Source organism: Cavia porcellus, unplaced genomic scaffold, assembly GCF_034190915.1.
Source record: "Cavia porcellus strain 051 isolate PalLab524CR breed Dunkin Hartley unplaced genomic scaffold, mCavPor4.1 scaffold_25, whole genome shotgun sequence".
NCBI lineage: Eukaryota > Metazoa > Chordata > Mammalia > Rodentia > Caviidae > Cavia > Cavia porcellus.
Window position 1 is genome coordinate 51,680,408 of NW_026947508.1, and position 20,071 is coordinate 51,700,478.

The 20,071-nt window shown below is 45.2% G+C and overlaps 1 protein-coding gene across 11 annotated transcripts in view; it reads right to left on the bottom strand.

The window, feature by feature from the left end:
- Window positions 1-20,071, bottom strand: part of Dab1 (DAB adaptor protein 1) — a 1,082,808-nt gene that overhangs the window by 4,494 nt on the left and 1,058,243 nt on the right. For all 11 annotated transcript variants that reach the window (XM_063236576.1, XM_063236569.1, XM_063236573.1 and 8 more), the window contains 3 exons: window positions 14,633-15,181; window positions 10,757-10,884; window positions 10,280-10,389 (listed from right to left, as the gene is read on the bottom strand). In XM_063236576.1, the coding sequence (XP_063092646.1) occupies window positions 10,294-10,389; window positions 10,757-10,884; window positions 14,633-15,181 (773 nt within the window). In that variant the 3' untranslated portion in view covers window positions 10,280-10,293. The remainder of the gene's footprint in view (window positions 1-10,279; window positions 10,390-10,756; window positions 10,885-14,632; window positions 15,182-20,071) is intronic.

Here is a 20,071-nt window from a genome sequence, read left to right on the forward strand (position 1 = left end):
CATGGAAGGCAGGTGCTTTATATCATTTGCAAGTGAGAAAGTGATTTGCCCATATTCATGGTGCTAGTATAATTTAGAATATGAAAACTGAAAATAGGCTCTGGAGGTTTTAATAGTTTATTACAATAGCTTTGGGGTGGGGGACATGAGCCCTTCTACCTGTACAATGCTTGAGGGCTTGTAAAGTACATTTTGTCCTATTTTTCTGCCTAACAGTCCTCGGAGCAGCTTTTTATCCTTTCCTTCCTATTTTACAGTAAAAACAGAAGCCTAGAGAGATTGTACAGTATCAAGGTCACTGTGCTACCTCTGGTGTGGGATGCACTGTCCTGCTTGTTCTGCGCTGATTGCAAGTGGCCTACAAAAGTGTTCCAGCATGCCACTGTTGAAGTAGGGATTGTCAGCCCAGCACAGAGGGCTTCGGTCTCCCTGGAGCCATACAAGTGGTCAGCCACCATGCCAAGAGTAGAAGCTACAGCTCCTATGTCAGATCCAGGCTGTCCTCCTCTAGGACTCTGTCTGAGAGCATTCCTCCCAGGGGAAGGTACCCTCCCTGCTTGGAGACCCGACTCTGTAATGTGTTACAGGCCAGTCCATCCCTCAAACCTTTCATCTGCAGGCTTCATGCTGTCTTTAGAATTGGAAGGAATAGTGCGGCCTGCTGCCCTTCTGGGGATAGGAAGGATGGAAGCCCATGTTTCACGTCCTTGTGCGAAGTTCCCACCCACCCTTCTGCCACTGGACACATGGGATCAAGCACAGTAGGTCCTCAATGAAGGTACGCTGAACTGGTGGGTGACTATGGCATGGTTTCTGGCTTCCTTGCTGTTCTGATCTCTCTGTTTTAAACATACTTCAATTTGGCTTTATTCTTTCAAAATCAAATTGATGAAAATTTACAGAGAGATGATTTATTAAATACCTCATCTATTTCCTGCCAATATCTTGACCTGTTTCCAATAACTGTTGTAAGGTTAAACATGAAATCTGTTGTGTGTGTGTCCAGGGTTGGGTGGATCAACCGTGGTGGAGCAGAGAATGCTCATGAATAGCAAATGGACGAAGCATTTCCTTTTGCCTACGCAGGACTTCTGAGATGGATCAGAAGGTTTTCTGGGTAGACGTTCATTCTGGAACCATTCTTCTTTTTAGATGCCCTGTGAAGTCAGGCTGCCTTGATCTCACCTTATGATTTGCTGTATTCTAATTTTGGGAGCTAATTTATCCAACTGAGAATGACATCTAAAACAGAAGACGACAGCAGGCTCGGGCAGGGTAATTAATGCCACACTGCATTAACTTTCTGCAGCTGAGATAAGTATTCACACATCTCCTTGCCGGAATTTAGCTTCAAATACCCATCACAACAGCAGTAACAACTGCAGTCAACTCTCAATTATCCCACTAATGAAGGGGAGCGGTGGTGTGGAAAACCCCAAGCAGCAGATAATCTCCAAGTCTGACATCATGATGCATTATATGCTTTGGCAGTAGCTTCCCTTTCCTTGTTATAGATCTGGGGTTGTCAGAGGGAGAAGGGAGCTAAAAAATCATTTGATCTAGAAATTTCCAACCTGGCTTTCTGGCAAGGTCATGATATAGCTGCCAAGCAACTTTCAATATTCCAAAATGCCGACATGGAATCACACATGCACATATCATGCTATGCTGGTATGGGGAGGGGTGGTCTTGGTTTCTTTTGGTAGATGTGTCCACGCCTTCCTCTGTTCAAACACTTAAAGGGTCTCAGTCACCCACAGTGCAAGGTCAAAGCTCTGAATCTGGGCACACAAGGACCATTAGTTTTCATAGTGCAGCAGAGCTAATAGACCATAAACCCACACTCACACTTCAGCTCCAAGAGTCATGTTTGGAAACTATCTTTCTTCTTGCCTGTGATAGAACGATCTTTCTGACATAGATTTGCTCACTTCAGTCTCCTGCCTAAAACAGCCCCCCAAAATCCCTATGGTTGGAGGACTGTGTGTGCACCTCAGGATGGCACTCAAGGTCCTTCCAGTACTGCTCCACCCTTCCCACCAGCCCCACCTACTTCTACTCTTCCCAGTACTTTGTGGCGTGCACGCCAACCTGGCAGGCTTTTCCCATCTCTGAAGCTTCGCTCACTTCCTTGAAAAACCTTTGGGTCTTCTTTATCCTCTGTGGGAGTCATATTCTAAGCCCAGCTCAATCACAAAGGCTTCCTGGGTTCTGCAAGTGAAAAGAGCCCTGCTACTCCTGGACAGTGGCAGGGCCCTAGGGAACCACTGTGTTCCTCCTGCACCAGAATGTCTGAGTGTGCCCCACCCTCACCCTGAGTGCCTCAATGTCTAGGGTGCTAGGATCCCACAGTCCAAGTGAGAGGCCTAGAACCATGGAAGATGAAGACATGGGTGTGCAAATACAAGATTCCCTTCTCACCAGGAGCCAACAAACACATCAGAGCTTCAAGCTGATCTATGATTCTGATATGTTAGTATCTTTAGAGGACCACAAAATCAAGGGTACCATGTGGTAGTAAAAACTCAAAGTCAACCTGAAGTCTAAAGTACCCTGTTTTCTGAAAGCCCAGGTGTCTGCAGTTGGGAGGTGACAGCTGCTTCTCCGGCTGTCACAGACCAGTGGGAACATCCACATCCTAATAAACTGGGTTGGCTCTTCATGCAGAGGAGTGCAGTGGTGCATATCTTTAGGATGGGGTGAGCAAGGACTTCTCACAAGACCTAGGCTCACTGTAGATGATTTGGAGCAAGGTCGAAATGGAGGGTTTTTCTGCTGCCGTGAAGTGAAGGTCAGTCTGTTGTTATCTCAGTAATTCTCTGGAAGGCCGGAAGGACAGAGCAAGGCCAGAAGGATGGACAAGGACGGAACCAGAAATTTGGATGCTGTCATGTTTTGCTCATGGTCGGTCATGACTGCTGATAGGCTCTGTTTGTCTTGCCCTGTCATAGTCCCTGAGCAGCCTTGTCTGATGCTGTTGCATGTGAAATTCCTTGCGTTCAGCAAGAGAATACTGCTGCCTGCTTAGGACCTGTGATCTGTTTTGCCATCCTGGAGAAACCTCAGGACTCTAAACTCAACCCCCTGGCGGCCCCAGTCCTCATGTGGGAGAGGAGGAGTCCCCACTGGAAGAAGGGTGGTGGGTGAGGACTTAGGGACAACACAAGGCGCATCACATACTCGGGAGCCTGTCCCCTGGGAGACATCCCTGAAAGCTAGGCCCTGCCTCTGGGCACACACATGCCTTTGCTTTGCAGGACACGGCTGTGGGCCTAGCAGTCACTGATGGTGTCATTCCAGGTTGCTCCTCTTCTGCGGAACAGGTGTAACTACAAACAAGCTCTCTGGCTCAAAATCTGACAATGGCACCGCCTCAGCAGTGAAAGTGTGCAGAATGGACACACATGGAGCTAACCTACAGGCCTGGCTGCAGGCCACGTGAGTAAGGGGCCGCTACTGTTTGCAGACCATGCTGAGAGCTTTGTAAGTGTGAATTAGGCGCTCACACATAGTAGCCAGGTGAACTCCTAAAATGAGAGTAATCCTGGCGTCTGAGTACAGAACTGTACCGCCTACAAGGGGCCTTCCTCTCTCAGGCACCTCATCGTACTTGAGCTCCAGCTGGGGCCACACCTTTGGCATGCTTATCTCCACAGCCCTGAGGCCCAGGCTCAAAGGTTCAGAGACCCAGCTAAGATCACTTGGCACAGGGCAGAGTTTGGACACAATTCTGGTTGCTGTTTTAGACTTTTAGGATTCTGATAAAATATAACATAATGTTTGCCATTGTAACTATTTTTAAGTGCAGCGTTCAGTGGCATTGATTATAATCTCAATGTACAGCTATCACTAGTGGGTCCAAGTCCTTTTTTACCTTAAAGAAAAACTCTACACCTACTAAGTAACTCCCCACCCCTTCTACCCTTCCCGGGTAGCCTCTAGTGTCCTTTCCATCTCTATGAATTTACCTGTTCTCTTTGATTTTAAAAATAACTTCACAGAGGTATGTATAATTTATACACAACAGAACGTACCCATTTGTCACACACTCAGACATTCTGGTGCAGGAGGAACACAGTGGTTCCCTAGGGCCCTGCCACTGTCCAGGAGTAGCAGGGCTCTTTTCACTTGCAGAACCCAGGAAGCCCTTTGTGATTGAGCTGGGCTTAGAGTATGACTCCCACAGAGGATAAAGAAGACCCAAAGGTTTTTCAAGGAACTGAAAAACTGCTGATCTACATGATCAGTGTATTTTTCTTGCATCAACTACTTCAATTACTGGAAACCATGAAGTGTAGCCTGACTTCTCTCTGGACCTCCAGTGGTCACATCCAGCAGCCCACTACCATTTTTACTTGGAAATCTGTGACAAATGGAGACACCTATGCACGCTCCAGAATATTTCCTCACCCTAAAACCTTCCCTTGTACCCTTCTCAGCCAACACTCACCCAGCATCTGCTTTTCATCAGCATTTCCTATGAAGACACACAGGTCTTGTGAGGCCTCCTGCCCTCCCCAAGAGCATGTGCCCTCACTCACAGGACGTTTCAGCTAGAAGGGCTTTGGTCTGATAACAACGTTCCCAGTTGAGGAGTCTGGGCCCCTGCATGGGAAACAATCCATGTGGAAGAGAGCAGAGGGCCAGGCAACGCCCAGGGTCGGGACTGCCACGTCTGAGCTTCTTTCTTAACTCCTTCCTCTGCTCCTAGCTCTCTGACATGAAGCAAAAGGGCAAACAGGTTCCTGTACAACACTATCACAAGCCCCTCCTGGAAGTCACCTACATTGTGTTTCCTGTTATTCCTGTTTAATATTTATTGTGTTTGTTTTGAATGCTTGGCCACACCTAGCAAAAGTAAGTCAAGAGATACCCGACCTAAGTAATGGAGAGGAGACACTGCCTGCTGAGAAGGGTGGCCTCAGAGCCGGGTCAGTGGGTGCCATGCAATCTGTTTGCTGAGTAGGCCCATCTATGCCTAGTGGAGGGTATGGGGTGAGACTACACCAACCTAAGTTAGCAGTGGGCTGCAGCTGGTAGAGAAGCAAAGCGTGGGTCCCTTCACACTGCTATGGGCAGCAGCAACTTTAGTTTCATGGCCTTTTCCCTTTAAAACTCAAAGTTAGCTAAAGTTAGCTTAGCCTAGCTTAGCTTGTGTGTGTGTGTGTGTGTGTGTGTGTGTGTGTGTGTGTGTGTGTACACATGTGCATCTGTATGTGTGTGGGTTATATTTCCTGCTTTGGCAAATGAAAAGCTGGTGGTATCCAGGAGAGTGGAAATAAGGCTGAAATAACTCAAAGTCCTGCTGAATCCATATGTAAATGGGTTATGGAAACTGAATGAGCTTTGGAGCCAAAGAGATTCGAGCAATCCTCCCTAGTCCCTGCATGAACTCAGGCCAGCATTTCTTCATTGGGGCTCTGTTTTTTCACCTGTCAATATAGTTTGCAACCTCTGCCTTATGGGATTATGAGAATATGATGGGAATCTTTACTTTCCTTTTAATAAAAAGATAAAACAAAGATTCTGACCACTCTCAGCCTGAAAGTTGGGTCTTGAGGTAGAAAATTCTTCACAACATTACACTGTAGTCAGACAGAAGAAGGCAGTAAATGATGGACCATTTGCCAGTTCTTGGGCTTGCCTGCTTTTGTAACTAAAGTATTATTGGAACGCAGCTACACCCTCTTGTTTAGGCATTGTCTTCTGCTGCTTACCTCTGTCTGACTGTAGAGGAGCTGCAATAGAATGTATATTCTGTAAATAATAAATAATAAATAATACAGCATTGGTCAACTGCTGATCTACATGATCAGTGTATTTTTCTTGCATCAACTACTTCAATTACTGGAAACCATGAAGTGCAGCCTGACTTCTCTCTGGACCTCCAGTGGTCACATCCAGCAGCCCACTGACATTTTTACTTGGAAATCTGATGGGCATCTCAAGCTTCTGCTCAAGCAAGCTGCTCTGTGTTCTGCAGGACAGGGACTGGCACCAACTGGTCTCCTGCATCAGGAAACGGTGAAACTCTTCTGTCCTGTTGTTTGCCTATCATGTCCCTTTAGTTTTAACCCCTGCCAATTTCATGCTTTAGCTGTCTCTTGGCTCCACGCCCACTTTTCCATCCTGGTAGGCACTGCCCGCATCTAGACCCTGGCCATTTCCTGCAGGAAACTCCCCAGCAGTTTTCTAGCTACAACATCCCCCCAACATTTTCTTTATGATGGTCTGAAGATGTGGGACTCCATTCCTCCCAAAGCTGTAGTTGAATTGCCTCTGAATTCTCTAACCATGAGATGGTCCGATTTTATTTATTTATTTGTTGATTCTTTACTTTAGGCTCTGCTGTTTGGTAATCCCAAATGCATACATTTTACCTGTACAATTTACAAACCACTTTCATATTTATAATATGTGATTCTTAGACAGCTTGGAAAGGGATCTGGGACCATTATCTGTGCTTCTCCATAAAAGGTGAGCAATGCTTGCCTAAGGTCACCTGCTTTGATTTATGTCCATACACTAGTGCCCTCGACCCTGTGTGTTTCTTTTTGTCTTAAAAAAAGAAGAAGAAGAAGAAGAAGAAGAAGAAGAAGAAGAAGAAGAAGAAGAAGAAGAATTCTCCTTCTAAAACATCTACAGTTCTGCTTTTTTTCCACTTGAACGCTAGAACTTCTACCAGGTAATACTTTATATGCCTCAGTCCCACTACGAAGATCAGTGTTTAAAAAATGACAGTGAATTATTATTTATTGCAATATCAACTGTTACAAAGGCAGACAGACTGAACAATTCGCATTGTTACAGATGCTACTTTGATTTGACAGCTGGCAAAGTCTGATAGGCAGTTTATTTACTTAGCCATTTAACCAAATAAATGTTTTCATTTTTCTTTTATCTCTTCAAAAGCTAACATTTCGCCCTTAAAATTGCTCTAGCAACACATCAGTGAAGTATAAATTACCTGCCATTCCCATACCAGCCATTATAATATTATTTTGGTTCTCTTTTGCCACCATTGACTCAGTCTTTCAAAGACATGTGATTCTCCCGGATGGGAAGGTAGAGGAAAAAAGTGAATTAATTGAAGACATTTTCCTTTATTGCTAAAATAGGACTGAAGCTTCCATCTGCGGGGATTGGGTTTGTCTGTTTATTCTTAATCTGGAGGGAAATGGCTTTAACTTATCACCAGATGACATCCCCACTTACTGAGAACTAGATGCCTATTTCTAATGAAAAAGCTGCTGGAGATAATGGATGCGAAGGTGACAAGAAGGCTGGGGCTCCTTGTTTCCTGCTGTAGGAAGGCAGAGGGAACAACAAAGCCATGGCCATAACTGTCTCTGCATGGTGTTCCTTTGCCAAATGTCCAGAAAGGACTAAAAATTTGGAGTTGGTAAGTTTCTAGTTGAGTGGATGGGTGGATGGGTATAGGAGAGGGAGAAAAAAAGATCACACGAGCCTCGTGCTCCTCTTGGCAGAGGGCCCTAGAAAGCGTCATGTAGGCTGTGGATGCTGTAGGGGACCTGTCTAGGGGGTGGGTGTCAGCGCACAGTTCTTAGAAGGGGTAATGTAGGTAAGACTTGCTTCTTCAAGATTACAGACTGGTCTTCCACTACAGCTAGGAGGGACTTACAATTTACATGTGACTCTCAGTCTTCAGGATTTTTGCAAGTGAAAAGATTCAAACTGGTGTCATTCTGATTATGTGGCCAGGAAAACTATAGAGCTATCAAGCAGGTGCCCTTCAACTCAGAGGCAACTGAAAATTGGTTATCCGGAGGGAGAAAGAATCTAGAGAATCTCCGAGGTAGTGACCATATTTAACATAAGGACTGAAGGTATAAAGCTCAAACAGTAGGAAGCAGAACAATGAACACATGAACTCATATGACAGTGATGACTGTAGTAGGCTGATGGTGGTGGTGGTATGGACGGTGGTAGGGTGAGGATGATGGTGGTGGTGGTACTGATGACTGTTTGAGTGGTGGGGTGATGATGATGGTGCTTGGAGTGGTGATGGTGGTGGTGGTGGTGACAGTGATGGTGGTGGGAATGGTGGGGATGATGATAGCACCTAGCATCTATTGTGTTTTCTATGTGCTAGGCACTGTACTAAGAACTCCACATACACTGCCTCATCAGTTCACACAACAACCCTATGAGATGAACATTATTTTTATCCCTATGAAGAAAACAAGACTAAAGACTGATTATGAAATCTTGGCAAGGTCACATAGCCAAGAAGTATAGCCAGATTCTGAACTCAGAAAATATTACCGGAGCACCCACAATGTTTAAGCTGAGTATTCAGCGCCTGTCTCTGTGCTAGAAACTGAAGATATACTATCTGTTTATATCATAACGTAAGCCTCCTGTACCAGATAAGGTAACTAAGACTCAAAAGAACTAATGGCTCTTTCCCAAGAGTTCCACTATTAGAAGAGCTACAATCTGAACTCAATTTCTAAATCCTGAGCTCCCGCCACTACATCACACTATTTCCATTTATACCCCAGCCGTGGCTTGGCACGCCGGATGCAGCACTAAAAGTGGAACAGACTGAAGGCATATGAAACAGCACAGCTTGTGTAACTGTTCCAAGCTGAGGAGGCTCACGAAGACAAGCGTTTGACACACTGACCTGCAAATGGTGTACATCATCTTTGTTTTCTAGAAGAACTTCAATTTTAGTATGATGTTTGCTGTTACTCTGATGAATGGTTCTTGTCACCTCTAGTTCATTCATCATTGAGCATGCAAAGTATAACATATGCAAGGGGTAGAACACCTCTTGGGGGTTTAGCCCAAACGGTCTACCCATAATCTACACTTTCTCTTTTCTGAAGCATCTGACTTCACCTTTCACAGGCCAGCTCTCAAGATAGTTTTGCACGACTGAATTTATAAATGGCCATAACAGGGTTTTGCACAGCATGATGTAGTATTACGTGCTGTGGTCCTGATATAAAGTGTGGCAAAATACACAGTTATTGTGTTAAGTTCTTTAATCATAAAATCTATTAATAAAATCCACTTTCAAAATACAGTATTAGGTTTCAATAACTGTCACAATAACTTATGCATGGAAGGAGATTCTGAGGTAGCCTCTGAATCCATTTATGAATGGTGAAAACTGTTTACCATTTTAATGGCTCTGACCATACTTTTCAGGTCTAAAAAAAGGAGCTCTCTTGGTATGGCCTTGCAGTCCTATATGTTTATGGAAAACTAGGAAAGTAACTGAAAATTGAACACATTTGTCAAGGAGTGACCTTAGAAATCATGTCTGGGTGATAAGGTGTACTTCTCTCCTGAGGAGTTTCGCTTCATCCACTCCTCGTTCTTTCGATCAAATCAGATGTATTGAAATTCAAGTGCGAAAAGCCACTTCTAGTAAATGTAGGTACAGTTCTCTCCAAGTAGCTGCTGATGGAATCTGAAGTGACTTGGTGGCAAACTATCGGCTACAGAACACATGCAAACAGCAGAGCCTCAGAAGTGACAGCTCCACATCCCTGGGCTTTGAATTTCACTTGCACATCAGAAGGAGGTGCAGGCCCCTTTCTGACGAGATGAAAAGGGTTACCATGATCTTACATCCCAATCAATCTTATTTCAAGCACTGCTTGGTTTTGTGTCATAGTCTGGCTTCTTGGCATGTTTGATTGGTGACCTCTTTAGATCTGTGCCATGTAGGCAAATGCAGTGACATTTTGTGTAAAAGATTAAAGCATCTGCACCACAGCACACTGAGAAATTATCAGGCTGGGCAGAATGTGTCCATTGCAGAACGATGCTGTTTTCAGAAACACAATCCGCATTGATCAATGTTGAGTGAGCATCATTCTGTCACTACCACCCACTCAGAGGATAACATTAATAAAGCATGACTATTCCCACTTCCATCCCCCAACCCCATATCCTTGTATATGTCAAAGGTCATTCATCAAAGAGGAAAAGCAGAGCAGGAGGGAGACACCAGGCAAGGAGACACAGTCCTCACACTGGTAATACAGCTCAGGCAAGCAGACATCGTGTAGACATCAACAACTAGCTCAGGCAAGGTGAAATGCTGTGAATATCAGTGACACAGCACAGGCGAGGACTGAGGATGCCAACATCAGGAATAGAGCTCAGACAAGAAAAGGTACAAACATCAGGAATAAACTGGCAAGAAGTGGGTGCAGACATCATGAATATGACCTTGGAAGTAAAGAACAAGCAAAAGCATTAGTTCAGGGTAAAAGGGATTAAAAAGGAAGGTACCTACCAGACCTTCACTATCTAGCTTCCGGCCTGTGGGCTTATATTATCACCATTGGGCTCAGCACTAGGTTCCCCAAACGGATCACTGGTGGAGGAGGCCTGCGAGCCATCAGGCTAGAACACAAGAGATAATATTTTTATTTTCTTTTGAACAACTAGAAAATATAAGACAACTAGGAATATTTTCATGCGGCATACATAGCCAGCTATTTTAAAAGGGTGTAACTTTACTCAGAGGCTACCACTCCACCAATGCACAAAAGCCTATAACAATTTAACAAAAGGACACCATTTTCTGGCTCAATCATTGGAACATAAAACAAAGCCTGTTTAGCAGCCCTTTAGCACTGCAGAGTTGGAGCCAGAATTTTCTTGTATGTAGACTTCTACATGCATTGTCAGTTTTGGAAAAAGAAGTTTTAATTTTAAGGCAAAAATAAAACATACATAACAAGACAGAAAGAATAAACCAGTCACTTACAGCTTCTTGCTCTTCGCTTTTGCTGGGACTTTCAAAGCCCTCTTCAAAGAGGTCATCTGCGGTTGGATCACTGGCGTGGGATGCAGAGGATTTGGATGGAGAGCTCTGCCTAGGGGCTGGGGTTGGAGCTACATAGAAACCATACACATAGAGGAAACATCTTAAGTGCCTGGCACAACCCTCTGGACCCCTAGAAACCTCAGGGATCTGCTTATACAGTGCGGCCTCACTTCACGAACTTGATTTCTTTCACAAATCTGGATGCAAACCAAATTGGATGAGATGGAATCGAAATCAGTGGTTAGGCTTGGTGTTGGCATTATGGGGAAATTTGATTTGGTTCTCTTCCAGTTTGGTTTGTGACCAGCAGTGCGGAGAGCCTTGAGTTTGTGTACTTAGGCAACACTGTGTGAATCAGTGCTTGCTTCTCCATCCCAAGTGAATGGGCTAAACATGTGGGTCCTCCTTCTGCACACATTTACCTTGTTCTCCCATAACTTGATCATAAGCAAGGGGCTCGTTAACACTGAGGGCCAATGCAGCCGTTCTGAAGGGGTGAGAATTACCTGGAAACTTGTTAGGACACCAGCGTTTGGGCCCACGCCAGATCTATTAGATCAGAAACCCTGTGTCTTAATGAACTCCCTGTAGGTAATTCTGATGTGTGCACAACTTTAGAACCACTCGGTCCTGGTTTGCTCTCTCTCTCTCTCTCTCTGTCCTCATCTGAGAGCACATCCACTGAAAACCTTTCACATGTAAGACACTGGTCAAAACTCTACATGCAGATCTCCAGTCCCCACAGAGCCTCCTTGAGGTGGGAGTCATCCTAGTCTTACAGATAAGGAAAGTGAAGGTTACTAACCTGTGCCTGACATCTGGCAGGACAAGGCCTTAAAACTTTGCATATAATAATCCATAACCACGTGCTGCACAAAGAGAACTCGGGGGAGGGAGGACTCAGGAGTGGTGTGGGAGGATGAGTGTGGCTGACAGCAGCATCACAGCTGTGCTTTAAAAGGCTGTGCAGTTGCTATACTGGCTCCCATGATCCCCTCCTCTCATTTGGTCCAGGGGTTTACAACAAATATTCTACTGGAAACCACACTTCAAATAATTCCTCATCCAGCACAGAAAATACCAGTCACTGGCTTAGTGTCAAGGGAAGAGGGGATATGGCTTCATTTAGTACCTGAATATCAGGCCCAGTGATAAGGCCTCCTTGCTGTGACTTCCTAGAGCTTCAAAAGTCTGGCAGCCTCTGAGACAGTGAGACTGTAAAACTCAGTGCATCTTTTTGCCCTGATGAACTTACATGTTAAATAATGATGCTACTTCAAACCCTTATTTTTCCTACTGTACAAATGAGTCAGTCACAGTGATGGCAGTTCCCATCCATTAATCACCGCAGCACCAGCAACTTCCAGGAGCTGTCCCCTGTCCTCTTTCCCAGTGTCAGCAACTACAACTCAGACAGGTGTGGATCAGTGCTCAGGATCAGTCCAGCTATGAAACAGTAGCCCCAAGGTATAACACAAAACCCTGTGCACTGTTCAGTCCAGCTGTGCTTTTCTGCCTCTATTTAGGGTTCACTTTTGAGCCACACAGTTCTTCACTGAAATATTCTGAAAGGGTTTTTGGTAGATAAGAGAATATAAAGTCTGATTTCATTCATTTTCTTTAAGACAAAACATTAAGTTATTTTTATTTGAAAGAAAATCTGTTGTGATTCATGAAGTGATTTTTGGAATAAACAAGTTATAATGGGCTTAAAGCTATGCAGAAACACCCTGATGGGTAGTACCTGTTTAATAAATATTAGCTTAATTGGATTCTGCATTGTATTTGAAGTGCTTTAATGCTTACTAAGGCAAAAAACACAGGGTGTGCTGCCAATTCTGACAGGTATATTGCTCATACTTGCCCAATAAAATCACTGGGGAATATAATTTAGAATTTATGCACATGTTAAACTTTAGAAGGTTTTATAGAATACCTCTGTGCTCTACAACAGTGGCTCTCAATCTGGATTTCATTTCCAGGGGATATTTGGCAATGTCTGGAGTTTTCAATTGTCGTAACTAGAGGGAAGGGAGGAATGTCACTTGCATGTAATGAGCAGAGGCTAGGACTGCCCCAAGACATCCTAGGATGCACAAGACTCCTTCCACAGCAGAGGAATACTGACCCAAGCTGCCAACGGTGCCAAGGTTGCAAACCCTGCTCTAAAGCTCAGCCATAGATAAATAGCCTTTTTTGGGTCACTTTATTCTCTACAACCTTTCTCATTCTGCTATCATTATGCAAAGTGTGGATATGGAAAGACATGTCCCTTGTCCTCAAGAAATTAAGCTTCCCTTTTTTTGCTTGTAGCTAGCATTCAAATCCACTGAAAAAGATATTTGTTTTTAAAAGATGCTTACACACTTATGCACGCTGTTATTTCTGTAGCGTTTAATATTTTATTCATTATTCTTCATTGAAACTCTATGAGTTAGAGTTAATAGAGGTGCCCCCACCATGTAGAAACTATGGCCTGTGTGCAAGAGGGTTGTTTATATACATCTCAGGCTTTAATTTGCAGAACATTATTCTGCACCTGGTTGAAATGACACAATCTAATTGTATTAACATTAGACTTTTCTTGACAATTCACAGTGCTGGCCATGCAGTGATCCATATCACCAGTGACAGTAATGAAAATGCCAAACTCATTGTACCATAAGCTTTTCTATTCCTTTGTCATTTGTCATGGTATAGGCTGAGTCACCAGAACAACCTTCTGAAGTGTGTCAAACAATCACATGAATGCTCACATGTATCTGGTTCTGACTTGGCTGTCATTTTTGTTTTCTTGATATTGAGAAGACACCTGGATAGAATCACATAATGTGGAAAGCAGAAGGAGAAGGAGATCACACCAGTTCCCTGCACTTCTGAAAAGCCACGTGGTTGTCATGGACATGGACAGTTGTAGAGGATTTGGTACCAGGAACCTCAGTCCAGCACTCTACCCAAAACCACTTCACAAGGGACAACACTTGCAGAGTTGTGGGCATGGAGTATTTTAGGACCTGCACTAAATGCTTTTTATAACCTACATCCTGCATCAGGTGAGGAACACGGGCTCAGAGAAATGAAACTACTTGCCCAAGGCATAAAACTAACAAGAAAAGAAGATGCAGCCTGCTCCTCCTCAGTGGAGAGCTTTCCACTCCCCAAATCTTTTTTTCTCTGTGACTACCTGAAGTGTTGAGTGAAATCTGGTGCTACCACAGATAGGCTAGACTTCACAGTTGCCACAACACTGCTTTCAACTTTCTCCTGATCTTCTTTCCATGTTAGTGTCTACATCTTGTTTTTTTTTTTTTTTTTGTTTTTGTACTGTGGATTGAACTTGTGACCTCAGGCTTGCCAGGCAGGCACGTATGCTACTAAGCTAAATCCCTGGCCCTTTGTTCCTAAATAGTAAAAATATTTACATTTCCACTCATTTTCATTTCTATGAGCCAGACCCAAATTTGTGTATCATAAACTGGGGTGCACATAAGTGAATGCATGAGCAAACACTAACACAGCCGGAAGGGGCAGGAAATGGTGAGTTGTACTCAGCTCTATCACCTCATTTATTATGTTTGTCTTTGCACCTCACCATGACTATCTCTATCAAAGATTTGCATCACCATCATACAAGGTAAAGGCACCTTGGAGCCTATGGAGAGGTGCATTCTCTGTGCTGGCATCTGGGTTGGCAGCTCCCCTAACAGTCAGGAGACAGACGAGAAAATGAGATGGGTTCTCTGACTCAGATCCTCAATCTCCAGAGACCTGGCCCTGTTCTCACTGGATCCTATGTCAAAAGCAAAGGGCACTTACGTGAGTTGGTCGATGGTGTGGTAGAAGTCACAGGGGTCAAATTCAACTGGGAGATGTCAAAGTCATCACAGTCGTCCGTATCCTGTGCCACCCCAACTTTGTTGAAGTAAGTGGAGAAGGCCTCTGAGGTACAGGTGAGAGAGGGCTGGTCAGGTTTGCGGGAGGGCACCGGCGGAGGCTGGGCCATCTGGAAATCCTTAAACATTTCTTTCCCCATTTTCTGCTTGGATGTGTCGGTCTGTGGACTTGCCCTGGTGGAGTCGCTTGTGCCTGGGACAGTTGCAAGGGCGGTGAGGGGACCTTGGAACATGGCAGCTGGCAAAGGCATAACAGTTTGTGTGGGCATGAAGGCGGCTGGAGGAAATTGCCCGGCCACAGTTTGCCAGGGTTGCTGGGTGGCAGGAAAGAGACCCGGCTGGCCCCATGCGATGGGCTGAGCCCCTGGCATCACCTGAGCAACTGGTGGCTGAGCACCCATGGCGATCTGCTGTTGGACGAGGGGCTGCTGGCCCCAGAAAGATGGGAGGACAGCGCCCATTGCAACATAACCTGGAAGAACAAGAGGAGGTTAGGTACCTGGCAAGCAGAGTTTGTGAGCTCCAGAGATGGACAGAATGTGTCTATCATCTTTTGAATGCCACCCTGGGAGCCAGGGATTGCAGGATGCTGTCCAGCAGCCATCTCTCTAGACAAGTGGCCAGGGATACTACTCTAGAGACTGCTCTGCAGAAGGGAGACAAGCCCTGCAGCTGCCCAGGGGATAACAGCAACATTTTTACAGCAGTGAGACAGTCCCCATGTTTCACAGCCTCAGCAGTCAGCGTGCCCGAGTGGCAGAGCGGGGAGAGGAAAGCAGGCACGCCCAGGCTCTCACCTTGCCTCTCAACTGCTTACACACTCTAAAGGTCAGTCTTGGCTTTAGAAAGTCAGGTTATAAAACCTTTCAGCATCGCAGCAATGTGACCAGTGAAAATGGACCAGAATGGTAGAACTTCCTAAGCTTAGGCTAAAATTCAGACTACTAGCTCTTATGTACCCAATGTAAAAAGTGTTTCTTAACTTTTACATGACCTTCTCGGTAAAAGGGGCCTGAGATGCCTTCTGTCTCACTGTGCTGGTCTGAAGCCTGAGATGACACAGCCCAGGTGTGGAGTGCTACACTAATACCAGCAAGTCATCTGTAAAGGCTGCTGTATGATCTAGTAAGACAGAACCTCTAAAATACTCAGTACCTTCTTGCTATATACCAGTCATGTACTGAGGAAAGGTATGGATATTACGGAGTGTTATTTCTGCATTTATTCTAGAGAATTAAAAATATGAGGATTATTGTCTCTTCAAGAGCACTTTATACAGGGGCACAGATTGGACACTAGAAAATTCCAAAGCATGTACTTACATATATTATCATGATAATTGTTTGGTGCATTAGTTTCTAACAGGAGCATAAGTGACATTTATTACAATATTAATGGCCACAGCACTGGCTTTTGGCTTACAAATGTCTACAGCACACCAGTAACATCGTCACACAGTCCCTGCATGGTGGGTATCTTTGGCACTGAGGATGAGGAAACTGGTGCCCAGAAAAAAAAAAAAAAGCTTGCTCAGTCACGCAGCTTGTACGCTGTAGGATCAGGATCTAAAGCTGAGGTGATCTGTTCCTCAAGCCCACCAGTTTCACCTAGATAGCCAAGACTAATTTCTGTTGTTTTACAGTCAATGGATGTGGCTCATCAAAGAACATTTCAGCACACTGCAGGTCCACAAAAAACTCTCATGTGTATCTGGGTTTTCCATGTGTCCCAGGAGGGTTAATGGCCACCTGCCTGGGCAGCAACCCTGGAAGCCAAGGGGCCATCCAGGCAGAGCTGTGGGTATGAAGTCAGCTTCACCTGACCTCACAACACAAAGGTTTTCATGGTGGCCAGAAGGAGTTTGCAGCTGTAGTGAGACAGGTCAGGAAGAGGCATGGACCCAGGGTACCCTAGCAACCTCCACAGGGATGCTGGATGGATGATGTGGTACTGATCAAATCCAGGGTTGAGCAGAGACCCTGGTGAACCCGGGGAAATTGTGCAGAGGGTGCCTCATACCACAGTCCAGCCTCACCTGACTGACACTGGGTCAAGTTAGCATTCAAAGCCTGAGCACTTCCTGGCTAGGGATCCATTCCATCCCGCATGATATGCCACCACAAGAGGAGGATCCATGGGGCACAAACAGGACACTCGAGCTTCTTGCTAGCTAATGTAGGAGTGTTACATGCTTTTATGGAATAAGGAAGAGAGATCAACAAATACACTAAAAAATATCCTTGTGAAGTCTTTTAGTCCAACTGTGCTGAAGCAAGATGGGTGGAGATGGATGATGAAATTTCAGAGTTGGAATCCACCAACTGATGAAGAGTTCTGTCCCTTAGTTTTTTCTTACTTTCTGATTTACTTGGATATGGTGCAGTTATTCACAATGGCAGTGTTACTGCACCCTAGGGATAACTGAAAAATTCGAAGCATGTACTTAGTCCCATAACTGCAGGGTGGGGTGGGCCCTTTCTAACACTGTAAGGAGTGCTATACTGTGAGAGACGCATGGACTCAGCAAAGCATTATCCCACATCCTGGTCACAATCATTTGAGACTAGAATTTGAACTGCATGGACATTTAGGTTCTTCAGACAGTTCTGATATTTTAGGAATGTAACAAGTGTATACACAGAAGAGTTTATTTTGTTTCATTTGGAACACTCTAGGGGCTTTCACCATTTTGACAGAAACACTCCTCATGGGGCTGAACTTGAACTTGCACCTTCTTTGCTGGAAGTATAATGGTACCTGTAACTTTCAGGGGTGGCTCTGATTTAGGTCTGAGCAGCTAACTACTTACTACATCTTGTAGTATGCTCAAGCCTGGGTGTCGCCTTATTGAAACACATTACTATCCTTGAATTTCATTGCAATCCATGAAAGCTGACACTGCAAATGGGTCTTATAGAGAGACCTACCCATGAGACTTTCGATGGTCCCAACGCCACAGTGCTGAGTGGGTAGGTGATTTCAGTTTTATGCAGCCTATTTTAGTTCTGCTTCCTTCTTCCTTCTTTCACTTACCACCACAGACTTCTAAAATACAGATACAAGTGCTCCTTGCTGTGTGAGGAGGTCATCCATCCCCCCACAGGCCCACGGTGAGGTGCAAATATTGTAAAGCTGAGGAGTCATGTAATCTGACAAACCTCCCAGCTCTGCACACAGGACACTGTAGCTCGTCTGCTGTTGACAGCCCTGGTTCTGTGGCTCAGCAGCGGTTGCATCTCCCTGTGACTATGCGGTATACGGAGAGAGTATCACACCACATGTGGCTAGCCTGGGAAATGATCAAAGCGCAAAGTGTAGTTCCTGTCAAGTATGCTGCTTTCTCACCACTGTAAAGTTGAAAAACCTGAAATTGAACCATTGTGAGGTAGGTCGGGGACCGTCCGCATGGCACTTTGCTGTCTGGGCATAAAGCTCACGTGCTTGGGTATAGCTGGTGACCCTTGGCAGTCAGTCCCCTTATGTCTTTATCACCACCTTCAAGCGGTGTCCTGTGTTCCCCTTTCCCCAGCAGCTGAGAACAGCACCCACCCGCTGTCCCTGTGCCCTCTGCTGGGCTGTCACTAACCTTCTCCCCTCCCTGCTGACCCTGGTCTGCTATACGAGGCTTAGTTCACCATCCCCTCGGCCCAAAGCCTTTGCTGCCCTAGGCATGCAGCTGAGCCCCTGGGCTCTACAGTTCTGTGTGCTCCCCTCCACTGCAACACTCAGCACATGGTGCTCTGTCTGCCTGAGGCTTCTCTTACAACACAAGGACAAGTGCTGGCAGGAGCCTTTTATTTTCTCTCCTTTTTGTGTACACAAGTTTCTGCAGATACCAGTAGCCCCATGAATGCTTGAGTCTGGAGGAAGGGTCTACTTCAAGGTCCTAGAGGAATCCATGATTTTGTTGCATTTTCCCAAGAGTATAGCAGAATGCCAAAATCCACAAGGGCTAGACCTCTCAGGATTCTACTGTTGGTGGCAGGTTTGTTTCTGTTCTTTCCAGTTCTTCTCGCTTTTTTCTTTTTTAACAAGGAAATAACAGATGGTCTGTGCACACTTTTCTGGAGCGAGCTATTAGCATGTCTCCCTGGCTTCATGCCATCTGTTCAGACCGAAGTACAACATTAAGAAGAGAAAAAGGTAGCACAGAGCAACTGGGTACCATGTTTGGGGCTCACAGGTCTGCTTACTTTTCCTAGGTTAGGCTCCCTGCAGCTCAGGCTGTCCCAGGGCCATGTGGAATGGAACATGCCTAAGGGGACATCTCAGCAGCACGACTGTGGCATCACTGCACTCAGGGAGCCACTTGCTGGCTGCCACTGCCACCACTTAACAACTTGTTAACCACTTACTTGTTAATGTGCAGCAGCGGAGGGAGGAGATGCCAAGGAGCATCTGTTTATGGCACAGAGTTCAGATCAATCATAAACCTCCTCGCTGTGAACCGAAGGAGAACACCTGCCTGACTGCCTCCCAGCTAGGTCTATATAGTGTGGAAAATTGCAATTCATAACTAGATGCAGGCAGCTGAGGCATCCACATCATTTGGAAAAAGAAAAAAATTGGCAGACTAAAATATAAGAAAAACACTAAAAGACTCCAACAGTCATACAGAACTTGCATGGTGTCTCTTAGCTACTTTATTCAATTAATGAATACCTCATGAATTCCAAAATATGTTCATCAGTGTCAGGCTCTCTTTTAGTCTCTGGAGATGCAGTGAAGTACACAGAAAAGCTGAAATCCTTGCCTCAGTTAAATTACATTCACGGGAGCGGGGACTCAAGACAATGCTGCAATGATGGTGTGTGCTGTGCATTACTGCTGCCTGCAGGACAGGGAAGTCAGCGTCCTGGCCATCAGCACACACCTGCTTGCACGCCCCCTTTGCGGCCCTTACTTCTGCTCTGCTTCCTTGTCCACTGTGTGATCCTTGGCACAGCTCTAGGGCGTGAAGTTGTGAGGATCCCTTTTTGCAGGTAAGTTTTGGGGAAGCTGAGCAGGGGACTCAGTTGAGAATTAGGGGTGGAACCTATGCCCACAAGTCTGCTTCCCATGGTACCCTGCAGACCTGCACCACGAGCAGCCCAAAGACTGAAACCTGAAAACTTCACTTGACACAGTACAGTTCCGAGAAGGCAAAGGAAGATTTTTCTTCTACTTTAGAAGTCAAACTAACAACAACAACAGCAACAACAGCGTGTTGCATCTCTAGTATCTACAATGCCCTGGTGGTTTCCACAGCACTGAATTTTATTTTCTCATCTTATTTTCATATTGTTGTTGCAAGGTGTTTGTTTTTTCTTTAACTCAGGTGTAAAGATGAAGAAATTGTGGCTCTGACAGCTTAGTAATTTGC